Source organism: Cyprinodon tularosa, unplaced genomic scaffold (assembly GCF_016077235.1).
Source record: "Cyprinodon tularosa strain WSP-4 unplaced genomic scaffold, ASM1607723v1 ctg33, whole genome shotgun sequence".
Lineage (NCBI taxonomy): Eukaryota > Metazoa > Chordata > Actinopteri > Cyprinodontiformes > Cyprinodontidae > Cyprinodon > Cyprinodon tularosa.
Window position 1 is genome coordinate 2238281 of NW_024039041.1, and position 15565 is coordinate 2253845.

At 38.6% G+C, this 15565-nt stretch overlaps 1 protein-coding gene across 11 annotated transcripts in view; it reads left to right on the plus strand.

Moving 5' to 3' along the window:
• atp8a2 (ATPase phospholipid transporting 8A2) overlaps positions 1-15565 on the plus strand; it is a 92101-nt gene that overhangs the window by 12705 nt on the left and 63831 nt on the right. For 7 of the 11 annotated variants that reach the window (XR_005281530.1, XM_038293697.1, XM_038293690.1 and 4 more), the window contains 5 exons: positions 3991-4168; positions 12413-12512; positions 14121-14219; positions 14339-14384; positions 14598-14638. Coding sequence is in view for 10 of the 11 variants with exons in the window: in XM_038293697.1 (XP_038149625.1) it covers positions 3991-4168; positions 12413-12512; positions 14121-14219; positions 14339-14384; positions 14598-14638 (464 nt within the window). In the remaining variant the exon portion in view is untranslated. The remainder of the gene's footprint in view (positions 1-3990; positions 4169-12412; positions 12513-14120; positions 14220-14338; positions 14385-14597; positions 14639-15565) is intronic. The other 4 variants (XM_038293691.1, XM_038293694.1, XM_038293698.1 and 1 more) reach the window with 1 other exon arrangement.

Genomic DNA, 15565 nt, shown 5'->3' on the forward strand with positions numbered 1-15565 from the left:
GAAAAGATGTGGTCGAAAAAAGTGTACAAGCAAGAGAGATAACCGCACCCTGGAGAGGATTGTGAAACAAAACCCATTCAAAAATGTGGGGGAGATTCACAAAGAGTGGACTGCAGCTGGAGTGAGTGCTTCAAGAACCACCACACACAGACGTATGAAAGACATGGGTTTCTGCTGTCGCATTCCTTGTGTCAAGCCACTCTTGAACCACAGACAGCGTCAGAAGCGTCTTGCCTGGGCTAAAGAGAAACAGGACTGGACTGCTGGTGAGTGGTCCAAAGTCATGTTCTCTGATGAAAGTAAATTTTGCATTTCCTTTGGAAATCAAGGTCCCAGAGTCTGGAGGAAAAGAAGAGAGGCACTTCATCCACGTTGCTTGAAGTCCAGTGTAAAGTTTCCACAGTCAGTGATGGTTTGGGGTGCCATGTCATCTGCTGGTGTTGGTCCATTGTGTTTTCTGAGGTCCAGGGTCAACGCAGCCACATACCAGGAAGTTTTAGAGCACTTCATGCTTCCTGCAGCTGACCAACTTTTTGGAGATGCAGATTTCATTTTCCAACAGGACTTGGCACCTGCACACAGTGCCAAAGCTACCAGTACCTGGTTGAAGGACCATGGTATCCCTGTTCTTAATTGGCCAGCAAACTCTCCTGACCTTAACCCCATAGAAAATCTATGGGGTATTGTGAAGAAGAAGATGCAATACACCAGACCCAACAATTCAGAAGAGCTAAAAGCCACTATTAGAGCAACCTGGGCTATCATAACACCTGAGCAGTGCCACAGACTGATCGACTCCATGCCACGCCGCATTGCTGCAGTAATACAGGCCAAAGGAGGCCCAACTAAATACTGAGTGCTGTACATGCTCATACTTTTCATGTTCATACTTTTCAGTTGGCCAACATTTCTATAAATCCTTTGTTTTTATTGGTCTTCAGTAATATTAAAATTTTCTGATATGATGAATTTGAGATTTTCATTTGTTGTCATTTGTAATCATCAAAATTAAACAAAATAAACATCTGAAATATATGAGTTTGTATGTAATGTATGAATATAATATACAAGTTTCACTTTTTAAATGGAATTACTGAAATCAATCTACTTTTTCATGATATTCTAATTTTATGACCAGCACCTGTATTTTCTGACACGCTTTATCCTAGGCGAAGTCGTGAGGGGTGCTGGTGCCTATCTCCAGGCGTCTACAGGTGAGAGGTGGGGTACACCCTGGACAGGTTGCTAGTCCATCACAGGGCTTCAGCATACGTAAAGAGGGCAACTTATGATTTATTTTGGCTCCCAAGAGGATTAGCACACATTGTGGCTGCTGAGAGGCCAGTTTTGCACACTTTTTGGCTTCCCAGGGGGGCACTTAACACGCGTTTTGGTTCCCAAGAGGACACCTTAGCATGCATTGTAGCTGCCAAGATGACACTTTAATCACATGTTTTGGCTACCAAGAGTGCAGCTTAGCAGTTGTTTGGCTCCTGAGAGGCCAGTTTAGCACAGATTTTGGCTCCCGAGAGGACCCTTTTGCATGTGTTTTAGTTCACAAGGGGGCACTTTAGCACACGGTTTGGCTACCAAAAGGAAAGTTTAACATGCATTTGGCTCCTGGGAGGGCATTTTAGCATGCCTTTATAAACAATTTGGGGTTCTGAAACTGCAAACATCAAATGTTGCTTGAGTTTGGTCGCGAATCAGTTTTGCTGGTATGCTTCTGCACCATCGGTCTGGAATTTCTAGGGATGCACAGCAGTTTCCCGTCAAAGCGCTAGAGGGGGCCTATTTAACAACTCACGAAAACTTTGGCGGAGCCGGCGGAAGTGTTTATCTTCTAATACAACAGTGGTGCGTCTGAAAGATAACACGATCACGGAGATGGATCTAGAGTCGCTAGACGTCGAAGAGGAACAGGTTCTGTTAATGGAGTTGGCAAAAAGACAAAGGAGGACGTGTAGGCTGTCCATTGTAGGTGTTCCTCGATTTTTAAAAATGGTGCGCCCCGGCACCGAATCGAGAAGGACGTCCACACAGACAGCCGGAAAGGCATGTCGTCACGCATTGAGGTGCGTGACGACAGTTGCAGAGCCTCTGCACGGGGGGGCGTGGTCACGCACAGAGACGGATTTCATGGTAACAGAGGCTATGCGTCAGAGGCATAAATTGGCCTTTAAGGGCAGATTATACTTCTGCAACCGCACACATCAAATGGTGCTTGGGTCTGGTCGCGAACCAGTTTTGCTGGTATGCTTCTGCACCGCCAGGCTGGAATTTCTAGGGACGCAGAGCAGTTTACCGCCAAAGCGCTAAGCGGAGCCTATTCGAGAACTTGCGAGAACTTCGACGGATTGTACTTCCGAACCTCCTTGAATAACTTTTTGTCGTAGTTGTCCATTGTAGTTGACAACCACACAGACAGCCGGAAAGGCATACCAATGACCAATCACAGCTGCTTTTTGTCTCCGCACTTCCGCTTGAGGTTTTCTACCGTCCGACGCGGAGTCAGGATTTTTTTTGAGGTGTGCAGAGACAGATTTGACGGTTGCAGAGGCTATGCATTAGAAGCATAAATTGGCCTTTAGTCTACTTTGTTTTCTTCTATCACAAATAATCCCAGTAATATATATAAAGGTTTGTGTTTACTATGCATCAACAAAAAAAGTTTAAGATGTAGTAATACCTTTTTGTATCTCTGTGTACTTTTTTTGCAATTTCTTGTCACGCCCAGAATATCCTGCTTGAGTGAAATCTAAAAACGTTAATCCAATTTTGGTTATTGATGACGGAACAGACTAATGCATCTACTGTTGTACCGCTGCGGTGCAGAAATGGCACTTCAGGACTTTGGAAATTCAATAAGCGGAACCCTGCTTCGGCTTATTCTTTTTTTTTTATTATTCATGCAATTAGTCTGGTGATGGTTTCACTCACAGACTTTCCCTTAGACATGGTTCCATAACACAAAGCTGTGGAAACTGATGCCCATGTTTTTTAAACTGGGGGTTTTGTTTTTGAAGGTTCAAGGAACATAGATCTTTTAGGAAGTAGCAGGAGCGTCTGAGTAAACCCAAAGCGACATGATGTGATCTCTGATGGATGGTTCCTGACTGCCAGATGTCATTTGACTCCCATCTGTGTCTCTGACCACAGAACTTAAGGCTAAGCGAGCCTGCTGGCCCTTTAAAAGCTGAGCCGCGCAGCTCTGGAGGAGCTCCATATGGCTTCCCCGCTTCATTTGTCTGAGCAGCATCGTTATTGCAGGGAGGAGCTCGCCTCTAACGTACCCGATAAAATCTTTAAAGCTTGTCAGCTTGGAGGCGCACACTTCCTAGATCTCACAGGCAGCTTCAGGTTGAGAGAGGAGCGGGAAGGAGCGGGCAGCCTGAGCCGCCCTCGCCCATGCGTGCTCGCCGTTTTTTTCCAGCAGCAAAGTTAAAGCTGTGGCTACAAAACCTGTTCGCTTTTATCTGCCCTTTTCTCCAAGACTCGTTTTAAGGGGAGTAAATCCCATCTAGCTGAAGCGCGCGCGCGCGAAGGGGGTGAACGAGCGGAGATCACGACGCTCGGAGATGACAAAGCCATACAGGCTGCAGGGAGGAGAGGAAGGAGCAGAAGGAGCAGAGCCGTTACTCCTCTTCCTCCTCTGTCACTTTACTGGATATCCTCGGTCTGAATGCGCACTCAGTGTCCATGTGAGCAGCTGATAAAAAAACAAACAGGCCGTGTTTGTTCGCCTTTGTGCATCACTCAGCATATCCATTATTACGCGCAAGGGGTCCCGTGGGCGCAGTGAGCGCGCGCGCACACGCATGAAAGACAATTAGAGTCAACGAATCGACCCGAACCGCTCCAGCAGAGATCAGCATACAGCGGCCAGCCTCTGGGTTGGACTGTAGAAACCCACTCTGCTCCACATATATATATATGTGTGTGTGTGTGATTTTTCCCACCCCTCTGTCTCTGTGTCTCGGACTCACTCAGCCTCACCTCTCTCCCATCAATCCAACGGCGCAGGACCCTCCGGCTCGTCCGCCGGCTACCGAAAGGCGGACGACGAGATGTCCGGGACCACTTCCCAGGCGGACCCGGTGGACGCTACGGCGCGAACGGTGGTCCTCAACCGGCCCCAAAACACCAAGTTCTGCGACAACCACGTGAGGTAGGCTTCAACTTCTTCTAATGCTTGGTTTCTGCTTTGACTTTTACTTATTATTCAATTCAGTTTATTTGTATGCACATGTCATCTCAAGGCACTTTACAGTTCACCAGATCATACAGTCAAATTGATTCAGTTTCCCCTCACACTAAGCATGCATGTAGTGACAGTGGAGAGGAAAAACTCCCTTTTAACAGGAAGAAACCTCCAGCAGAACTAGACTTTTTTTTCTCATATTTAAGTAAAAAAAAAATGTGTAAAGACCTCAATAATCAAGATTTGTGAATGAAAGACTCACAGGCGCATAATTACACAGTGACCAAAGAGTTTTAATATATCTTTTAGGTTAGTAATTAGCATGTATTTAATTATTCTTTTGCTAGAAATTATTTCAAGAAGACCTGTTGTTGTTGTTGTCCAACATGCTCAGAACCAGCATTTATAACAGGCAGGTTTTTAGGGCATCTGGCTTAAAAAAAAAAAAAGATTAATGATTAAATTAAACTTCCAGAAAACTGTAAAAGTGCGGAAAGCCTGAGTTCCTTTAAATCAAGACTAAAAACACATTTGTTTAGGATTGCCTTCGACTGTTCTAGTTAAATAATTCAACAAAAACATGTTTTCTTTAATCCAACTGTTTTTAATATTCTTTTTTTGTTTCTGCATTTTTTATTTTATTTTATTTGTTTTTTATTTTTTCCTACTTGCTTTGATTCTGTTTTATCTTCCTGTACTTTAATCATGTAAAGCACTTTGCATTGTCTTTGTACTGAATTGTGCTATACAAATAAATTTGCCTTGCCTTGCCTTGCCTAAATAAAGGTCAAATAAAAAAGAAAGATTATTCACTGTTCATCACCCCCCTCAAATCTAATCACAAGGAGGGAAGATTTGATTATTTTCTCAAGGAAAATCCACCTGATATCAGCTTGTCTTGCCTGATGTTTGTAAAGCACTATTTAGCGTTATAGCACTTTAACTTAATGTAATTGTTATATTATTATTATGCAAATGTGTAGTTTTAAACTTTACCCTCTAGGGTGACTTTTTTACTAACTATCTTAGAGACTGCAGGTAAAAAAAAAAAAAGCTTCTGGCTAAGGATCTTGACAGAAATATTATTAATATGCACCGTTCCTGTAATTAAAATTAATCATGTATGAAAATCAATTTTCAAGTGTTGCCACATATTAATTGGATAGAAGTTTAGACTTTGACTTGGCCTTTCTAAAACATTGACTTGCTTAGTTTTTAACTATGTAATTGTATCTTTGGCTGTGTGTTTAGTATTATAACCTTTAGCAGATCTTCCTCCACTATGTTGTTTGTAGTCGGCATATTATTTTTCCACAATGAACTCAGACCAGCTTCCATGTTGATTTAAAGCATTCGACGACCCTGCCACCACCAGGTTTCCCTTTGGGGATCCAAGGTGGTTTTATCAATTTAAATCTGCTTAGCTGACAGGGGTCGTCACATGGCTCAGTGGTCAAGCAGGTGCACCATATGTAGAGATTATAATCCTCGGCGCAGCTTTTCCTTGGAATCGGACTTTTTCTTCAAGTCTCCATGCACCAGTTGCAGTATCTTAATGGAGTACATTTCCTCTGAAGAAGAAATGTACATTTAAAACAGAAAATATCCACACAAATATTTGTATGCCTAACACACCAGCTTTTCTTTTATTCTGTAAACTACCTTGGTGTTTATAGTCAATGGTTCAATTTTATACAGTGAAATATCAATAATCTGACACCAAAACAAACCAAAATTTGATGATTTGTGATTTGTGAAGGATTTGTGATTTTACCTGTTTACAAAAATAAAAAAAAGGATTGTTTTTTTTTGCATTTCAATTAACAAATCTACTTAGCAAACTTTTCACTATGATGTCACTAGTAGGTATTCAAACATGCTTGTGGATAAAAATACTCCCTGCTTAAAAATGGCTCTCCTATGTTTGCAATGTTGTTTTGAGCAAAACTATGTAAGCAGAGCATTAGATTGAATTGTTCATCCTTCAACAAATCCTTCTTGGTTTAAGAAGCTCAGCTCGTTTGCAAGTTTAATCTTAGCGCTAGCTGTTTTTCTAAGCTTATTTACACCTCAAACACATTTTCAATCCAAAGTCGTTTGACATTAATTGACTCCTAACAAGTTTGAAAAAATGTTGTTAATATGGGCCTGCAACCTTTGTAAATGTATTGGCCTTCCACCTATGGAGGATCAGGCGGGTCTCTGAAAAAGAAAAACAGCCGTTTTAATCATACAGTTAAAAATCAAATTTAAAAAGCATTTTTCTTATTGTTTATTTTTTTAGATTTTAATTCTTAAATAGGAATTGTAATTTGTATTTATTAATCAATTAGTAAATACTGCAATTTGAAAATGTATACTTTGGGGCTGCAACTAATGATTAGTCTGTAAATTGAATAATCATTTGATTTTTTTTCTTCTAATTATCAATTTATAATCAGATAGCCAAAGACTACTTAAAGAAGTTTTTTTTTATTAAATGAAATCAGGTGAAACTAAAACTTTTTTACTTGAGAAGTTCTGTATAAAACATGTTTACAGACAGCATTTTTTTAAAATCTTAAATGCAATATTTTAAGTGTTTAAAAAAAAACAAATTTTGATATAATTACTGCTCTAAGTGGGTTGATCTGTCAGCTAAAGGCATTTTTTAGAGTCGCTACACTCCATTTAAAAATTAATTGATTACTTAATTAGTTGACGATTATTTTGATAATCGATTAATTAAGATTAATCCCATGAATCTCCTCAGATGTAACTAGCTTCCTCATTGGTCATTTAGTAAGCAAAGTGTGTTGTCTGGCCAATGAGGGAGCTGGTAACATCTGAGGAGCAGCTGTGATTGGTTTAACTAGTATTCAGGTTACTTTAGGACCAGAAGGGTCACGGAAAAGGTAAATGGAGACAGGAAAATAAAAAGAAAATAGGTATTTATAGTCAGATTTACAAATTGTGTGTTTTTTTTTATATCTTTCCAGAAAAAGGATTTGAAAACACATTTTAAATGGTGGCATTTAAAAAGGATTGATAAATACTATTCGCAATTCCTCTTTAATAATTCAAACAGAAAACACTTTTTAAATTGTATTTCTAGTTGTATCATAAATGGCTGTTTTTCTTTTTAGTGACTCTCTTGTATCTCATATCAAACAGCAGCGAATGAGAAATGAGATTAGCTAGCAGCACTTCCTGCAACAATTGTTTGCTCCTTTCTAGTCACAAATATTTAGGTATAATACATTTGGTAATGTTTTTTTTTCATTAAAGCCATTATTTTCTGCTTTATACCCAAATATTTCTTCAGTATAGTGAAAACTTTCTTTTTGTAGGTTATGGCTTCTGTTTGAGCCAGCTTAGTAAATTCCACTCCTTTTTTATTTATGAGTTGCAATTTTTAGTTTTGATTCTTTGCCCTGCAAAAAAAAAAGATGGTCAAACAGAGCTAATGTTTGCTTACTTTTAAATCCACAATGAGTGGGGTTAAAGGACGGTCTCTGACAGCCACTATGTTTCACCTGTGTGTCAAGTAGACTTTAGACTTGACAGATATGGTTGTTTAACCCTCTCTTTTTTATCATTTAACTTTTTATTACCATTTTTAGTATATGCTTACATACAAAAAAGATATTAACAGTTTGAATTCAAAATTACACAAAGGGAAACAAATAATAATAAAAAAAAACATTAACAAAAAACAAAAACCCCTTTCTATTTCTGGTCGCTGTCTTTGGTTTTGAATCATGTCCTTTTCACCCACTTTTCTTGCACATGTGTTTGTTGTGGTCTTAAGCAATGTGTCAGTTTTTTCATTGGATGAATTTCCTCTATTACCTTTCTCTATTATTCATGACAGGTGGGATTGTCCCTCTCTTTTAACATTTTCCTTTCATTTAAATACTAATCAATGACTAGATTTCTAATGTTTCTAATGTAGCCTACTTCCTTAAAGGCAGGAAAAAGGGTTATTTGGTGAATTTGGTGGATTTTTGAGTCGTGCGCTTGCGTCAGTGCCCCCTCCTTCGCAAAAGTTCTCCACGCTGGAAACGCCTCCGCCGCTAATTTTGTATTTCACCTACAGAGGCAGCAAAGTGCCAGGAAGCAACCTAGTCAGCAGGAAATCTCCATAAGAAGAAAAATACAGTACTTCCTACAGAATTGAACTTAATTTACCTGTCCAACAGAACTTTTGCGACCAAAGCATCAGATTTCAGACCTTATTGTACCTTCAGGGAACGTCATCTCTGAAAATAATCTCCTAAACACATACTTAGCCATCTCTGTTCTCTCCCACTTTCTCTGTTCTTTTCAACTACATAGAAAAAAGGATTTTTTTTTTCAGCGGTAAGGTTTGCAGGATTCTTTTCAAGTTTTTACAAAAGAGTGAAAAGATAGTTAAAAAACAAAAGCCGCAGCAGCAAACAAGCGTAGGAGTACTTTTCTGTGCTCCGCTAGCCAAACAGGGTATGCGTTACACCTTTCTCTACCCAATCCGTCACGGAAGCACGATCCGTGCCATCAGCTCATTTGAGCATGCGCAACCAGGGTTTCCATAAATGTTGTAATTATAGTATTAAAATACTTATTTCTACCTTTAATTCACTTAAGACTGCTAATAAATATCTTTAAAACCGGTTTTACGATTCTTTCTGAAACTATTTCAAAGCTTTTTACATTTTCTCCGTTAGCCCTCTTCTCTGATCATGTCTCTCATCATCTGACCATGCTCAGAGCAGTCTGGCAAAATATGATCAAACCATGTTAATCTGCATTTTAGTTGTCTCTTTCTTTAGGTTGTGCACTATATACAATAATTTTAACACGAAAGGAAAAAAGAAAAAAAAAAAATGGTGCCATGTTTTAATCCAAAGCCAAAAAAGTTCCTGGAAGTAGCATAGGATCCTTTTTCCGGTGCAGATCATGCACTGGCGAGTTATAAAGCAGGAAAGAGAGATTTTAAGGAATTTATTTTCTCAAGAAATACATTATTAACCTTTAACACATTATAGTTTAGTTATGTTTACTTTTTTGGGGAGGGAAAACAGTAATCTATTTTAGAAAATACAATTGAGAACAAAAAGGATATATATCTTTGTGAGCAGCAAATGAGCTGATGGTGCAGCTAGTGCTTCTGGGATGGATCGGGTAGTGACGATGCTTGGAGCCAACGTAAATAACATCATGGCGGCACAAATATTTTACAAAATGTTTGATTGACAAGCAAGTAGCCAATTCACTTTCGACATTAGTCAAAGTAGATTAGCTAATGTTTTGTAGGAACCACCACAGCCAGAGTTTATGGATTTATTTTTTTTTTTTTGGGGGGGGGGGGGGGGGGGGGGGGGCATAAGTGCTAAAATGCCATCCATCAAATAATTCTTTTTAGATGAATGTGGACCCTTAATTTCTGAGACAAATCCTCTTTCATACCATTAAGGGTGGGGTTACCATGTCTTTAGTGGATAAACAGCTTTGCTTAACGACACGGTAACGACCGTGACACTTGTGTTTCCCAATCAATATGCTAGTATTAATATTTAATGCTGCTGGGGAAATTTAAAGCCTATTTACAAGTTTCACATAAAAGTTACACGAAACGCTTCAGGTGGGCCTGTTTCCTCTGAGTGGAAACTGAGTGGAATCATTTATTTGCTTGACTGATGTTGCTGAGAATAAAACCTCTTAACTGTGGCTCCTTTATCTCATGTTGAAGGTTTTTGGTGTGATTCATTAATGAGTGACCTTCTGATTTTTTTCACAGCTTACGCAAATCTTTGCACCTTTTCTATCACATTGATTCCCAATGGGTTTTTTGTTTTTTTTGTTTTTAGGGGCTCAGTTCTGATAATACATGTGTTACCCAAATATGTAGATATTTTCCATGTCATTTCTGTATGTGCATTTATTCGTTTTTTTTTTTATACGTTTAATGTCCACTTAGCCTCGTTGGGAGGACAAGTCTCCTGCTCTGTGACTGAAGGTTTTTTTTTCTGCTCATTCTCTTAGTTTTTAAGCATGACTGTTTCTGCAAGATTCAATTACACTTTTTAAAAAGAGGCAATTTCAGCTCCGCAAATAAGATTACAGCGGTTGCCGTTCGAGTGATCTGATTGGATCCCGTTGGGCGCTCTGCGTCTCCTCCTCACAGATTGGATGGAAAGGAGCACTCTCACTCCAGAGGCAAAAAGCCTTTTGATGTCCTTGTGTTCCTGTAACTCTTTAGTTTCTGTTTCTAAAAGTCCAACAGCGTTATTGATTTTCTCTCTGAGATTAAAGCCTTTCAGCTTTTATCTCTTCTCTCCATGACCCTTCTCTTCCCAGACCTCCTCCTTCAATACACAACATCAACTTACTGAAAGTAAAGGAGTGCTGTGGAAGAGATTTTTTTATTTACCTTCACAGATTACTTATGTTTTGTCTATTTTTACACATTTAAAGGTTTTGATTCATCAAGTGATACAGATAAGTCATTTTCAAAATGACGGTTTCATTTATTCTGGGAAAAAAATATCTATACAACCAACTGAGCCCAATGACTTGCTTAGATTACAACGAGTGGTCCAGGGCTTTTGAACTCTTCCATTTTCAGTCATTTTCTCTCTTTAACCTACAATTGTGCCCTGCAAGGTTTTATTTGCATTCTTGGTTCTTTTTCTGACCTCCTGGATCAGTGGTTGATGTCCTCCTGGATTCATTTTAGTTTGCCCGCCATCCTTGTTCCAGGTTTCTTCATTTTTTGGTCAATGCCTGCGCTTTGAATGCCTGAGAAAGGGTATTGTAACCTTGATCATGTATTACATGTTTTTAGATCAGGGTATGAATACTTTTGGAAATATGTTACAAAGTTGTAAGACAGGTTTAGTTATAGTTATTCACTGGTCTCACTTTTTTCAGTAATCTCACAGTGGCCTTTGTGTTACTAAATAAAATAAAGAATATGGATTATTCAAAAGATGGGGAAATCTCTCTAAAACAATTCATAGTCAGTAGATAGCTTTTCTTTTCTTTTTATAAATAAAATAATAAAATAAAGAACAGTTTTTAATTTTCCTGGGCTACCTTTTTCTGAATTATTCAAATTTGGTTATTAATATGAAATAGTAAAAAAAAAAGGAAATCCGTAAGAAAGGCAGATGCTTTTCCACTCCTCTGTGCTTTGAATGCTGTTTTCTATGCAAACACTCCAAAGCTGCACAGCTGCAGGACAGCATCACCCCTGCTGCCAACAGCTGCTCAATTCCTGCACTCAGGACATATATATATATATTATATATGTGTGTGTGGGGGGGTATTTACAATACAAAAACTAACACATCCAGATGATTATTTTTGTATAACAAAGTGGAAATGGGCCCCTTTTTCTTAGCGGAAGTCCCTCTTTTGATTGTATTGAGATGTGTAGTATTACCAACTTGGAGGTATCCGTAGCCTCCGGGAACCCGCCTGTCCATGTGTCTGAACAACAGCTGCTGCTCCCTCTGTGTTTTTTTTTTTTTTTCTGTGTAACATTTTGCTTCTGGTATTTTGTGTCTGTTTAAGGATAAGGCAGATATGAGGGGTCAGAGGTGGCAGAGTGGAGCAGGTCACGGGTTTGTCTCTTTGGGGATCCAGAGCCACACTGCACCATTTGATGCATGCGCACCCACTGCACTCAAGCACACAAACATACATGATCCATTAAATCAAGATCCGTGCAGAAGCTTTTACTCATCACTTAGGCAAAGGAAGGAAAAACAAACAAAAACAAAAAAGGCTTCAACTTGAAGGTTGGCTTTATTTTTAGCTTGTGTAAAAGCATTTACATTAGCTAATGGCTATATCAAGGCTAATCAATGCCACTGTCTCATCAATACAGCTGACTGACAGGAAGATTAGGTTGCCAGGGTTTCTTTGTTTTTTATGTTCTGGATTCTCGGTCTTGATTTAGTGCGATGGACTAAATATCTTGATCTATTTCTAAGTGTGTAGTGTAAGCAGCTGATAATGGATCTTGATTTCCCCTACCTGAGCAGAAGGTAGTGTTTAAATCCAAATGGAGTTTAGTCTATTCATTCTCCCTAAGGAATTGATGTCATTATAGATCATTAGAGGACTTTATTGAAATGTATTCGTCAATTTCTGGGGTTGCTAATGCATTATTTGACCTTTTTGTTTCTCTGGTTTATCTGAACACAATTTGATTAAATCTCTTGTGTTTCCGTTTTATTTTTATAGTACCACCAAGTATGGGATTTTCACCTTCCTGCCCCGGTTCCTGTATGAGCAGATCAGAAGGGCGGCTAACGCCTTCTTCCTGTTTATCGCACTTATGCAGGTAAAAACAAACTGGTTTTAGTTTGGGTTTGGGTTTTAGTCTTTTTCTTTAGATTGTGATGGACCAATAAGAGTTGAAAATGTCTCAGCATTGACTTTTAAAAAGCCCTGAGCCGCTTCCTCCTTTTTTTTTTCTTTTTTTTTTCTTCTCTTTGTATTTTATGAATGTATATTTTTAAAGTTTAACTTTCTTTAAAGAAGAAGGATTTTCTTCAGGTTATGGGTTAAAAGTATTAATAAATAAAACACAGCTAAAATAATTACAGATTTTCTTCTTTAGATATTCACAACAGTTTACATCTCAGTTTTACATCACACTTTATTTTTAGTTTTCTCCAACTTAATATATAAATTTTTATGACAAAAACGATGTTTTATGCTTTCAGTTAGATGAAATCTAAGATTCTTCTAATTCATCCATTTAAAAAATATTGTATTAATCCCGATTTAATCAAATAAATTAAATTGTACATTTTATAATTATATATATATGATAGCATAAATTGTACAGTGGCCTTATGAATTGGCTGTTATACCGTGGCTGTCAAACTTTAAAAAGGTCATTTTTTTATCTTTTTGAGGTTCTGCGCTGATATTACAGTCTTTGGTAATTCTTTCCTAACATGTTGTAAAAATATGTCATCACTATAAGCTGAAGTCTCCATTCAAATCGGATTAAAACCTGTTGTGTGGAAACTATCCACTTGTTAAACATCCATAATCTGGTAACCAGATTGGTTTTTGACCAAGTTTATACATCAAACTTGTGCCAGAGTCCTGATTCTGTGGACCAAGGTAACTGGAGGAAAAGATGGACCATGTTTAATCAGATAAAACCCACTGGACCACATGTAAACTTGAACAAAGGTCCTCTGGTTCACCAGCAGTTATCTAGGAGAGTCTGAAGTTTAAACCAGATGTCAACATTGGAACACCCAGTCCAGAATCCTGATCCTTTAGAACAGGGATGTCAAACTGGTTCCAGAAAGGGCCGTGTGGCTGCAGGTTTTCTTTCCAACCAAGCAATGACACACCAGACTCTTCATCTCATCAAGTCATCATTATAAGACTGGACTCACTTTATGAGACCACACGGCCCTTTCTGGAACCAGTTTGACACCTGTGCTTTAGAACATGGGAACCAATATCTAATCTAAAGTGAATAAACCAATAAGCCTGGGTTTTAAATTGTATTAATATTTCCAACATCAATTCCAACTATAGAAGCATCAGAATGATTATTGATTAAAAACTGACTTTAAGCCACATTAGATTTAATTATTTTATGATGTTTTAGTAAGAAAAGCCAAATTAAGTAGAAAGGAAACAAAAAAACTAGAACCCATTCTGACTGTTAGATTCCTTCTTTTCCATTTTCTTCTCATTTCCTGTTTTTTTTTCCAAGGATCTATTACATTATCAGCCTCTTTTCTGACATGTTTGTGAAACTGGAGTCTTCATTGTACAAGTTAAATCAGTATTTTTTAGAAGCAGAGAGCTGTTTTGGTTGTCATTTCTAGAATAGTCCATCTTTGCTAAAAGTTTTACTTCCTCTATGCTGTCCATCAATACAGACATAAATGTAAGTTGTTTTATCGGTTCTCATTAGCAAATCCCTGATGTATCACCGACCGGACGCTACACCACTCTGGTGCCGCTCATTTTCATCCTCACTGTGGCGGGAATTAAAGAAATCATAGAGGACTATGTGAGTACCTCAGCATGGACAACATCAAGATAGTAAATCGGCCTCCGGAGCAAGTTTTTAATGCTTCACTGCTTCAAAATTTTTATACCAAAACTTCTTTTCTGCTTGCCTTGTTGCAGAAAAGACACAAAGCGGACAACACAGTGAACAAGAAGAAGACGACAGGTATATTGAGCGGTTTTCCATGAGTGTCTGTTTGCCAGGGTTTTGTTTTCCTTTCATGGCTGGATGAATGACTGTTGTTTGTCGGCCATTATAGCATTACAGGGCACTCAGGCCAACGCACACAAAAAAAAGACAAAAGTTTAGAGGCCATGAATACTGTATGAGAGTCTCTCCATAAGGCTGACTGATGGCTGTGTTGTCCTTGTCTCTCAGTGCTGCGGAACGGAGCTTGGCAGACGATCATCTGGAAGCAGGTATCACTATCATCACATACGCGCGACTGCTGCCGTCTCATTTATCACGCTTGTGATTTCACTCTCACCTGTACGCCTCTGTTTGCTGCATCTTTTTGGCACAAATGATGGAAACACCACTATGAGATAATACAGTTTGTGGAAAAGATCTTTCATAATGAATAGCTAAAAAAAATAAATAAAAGTTAATTTCTATTAATCCCAGTACAGTTTTACACAAATATCTATTATTCATAAAGGGTAAGCTGGGTTGAGAATTTTCTGGTGTGTTTTGATCTTAATGTTGGCACTAAATGGCTATAAGAAAGCAGCTGATCACCCAAACTCGCCCATATAGCTAAGAGCTACAACATTTATAATGCAACCAGACACTACAAGAAAGATTGGCATCTTAGGGTCAGAAAGTCTACATGGCAACCTGTTATTTTGGAAGTTTCTAACAAGGATGTAAACATTTGTCAGCGTTGGAAATGTTGTTTGTGGGACTTTAAATGCAGCTCAGGCAAGCACACGTGACTTTTTATATCTTTAAATTCAGCTTCCAGGCGACAAACACTGGTGGATTTTACCAGAAATAAAGAATAAACATGTGAAAAGCAACACATTCCTATCTTAAGGTATAGTAGACAATCTATGATGCTGTGGGGCCTGGTTTTCTTCCAAGGGCTTTGGGAAACTAACCTTTTACAGCTAGATCTGAGTTTTCAGTCTCACAACAAATCCATCTTGAAAGACTCCTGCTAATATGTCCGTCTCGTAACAACCAGAAAGTCGAACCAATGATATGCCAGCAGTGTTTTTATGGGCGGGGCATAACAGGAATGACAGTCAGAAGGGCCTTGCTGGGGCATAAAAACATGGCTATGCTGAGAACTCACCTGTTGATACTGCAATTGATTCAGTTTTAGCTAAAATGGCGACAATTTC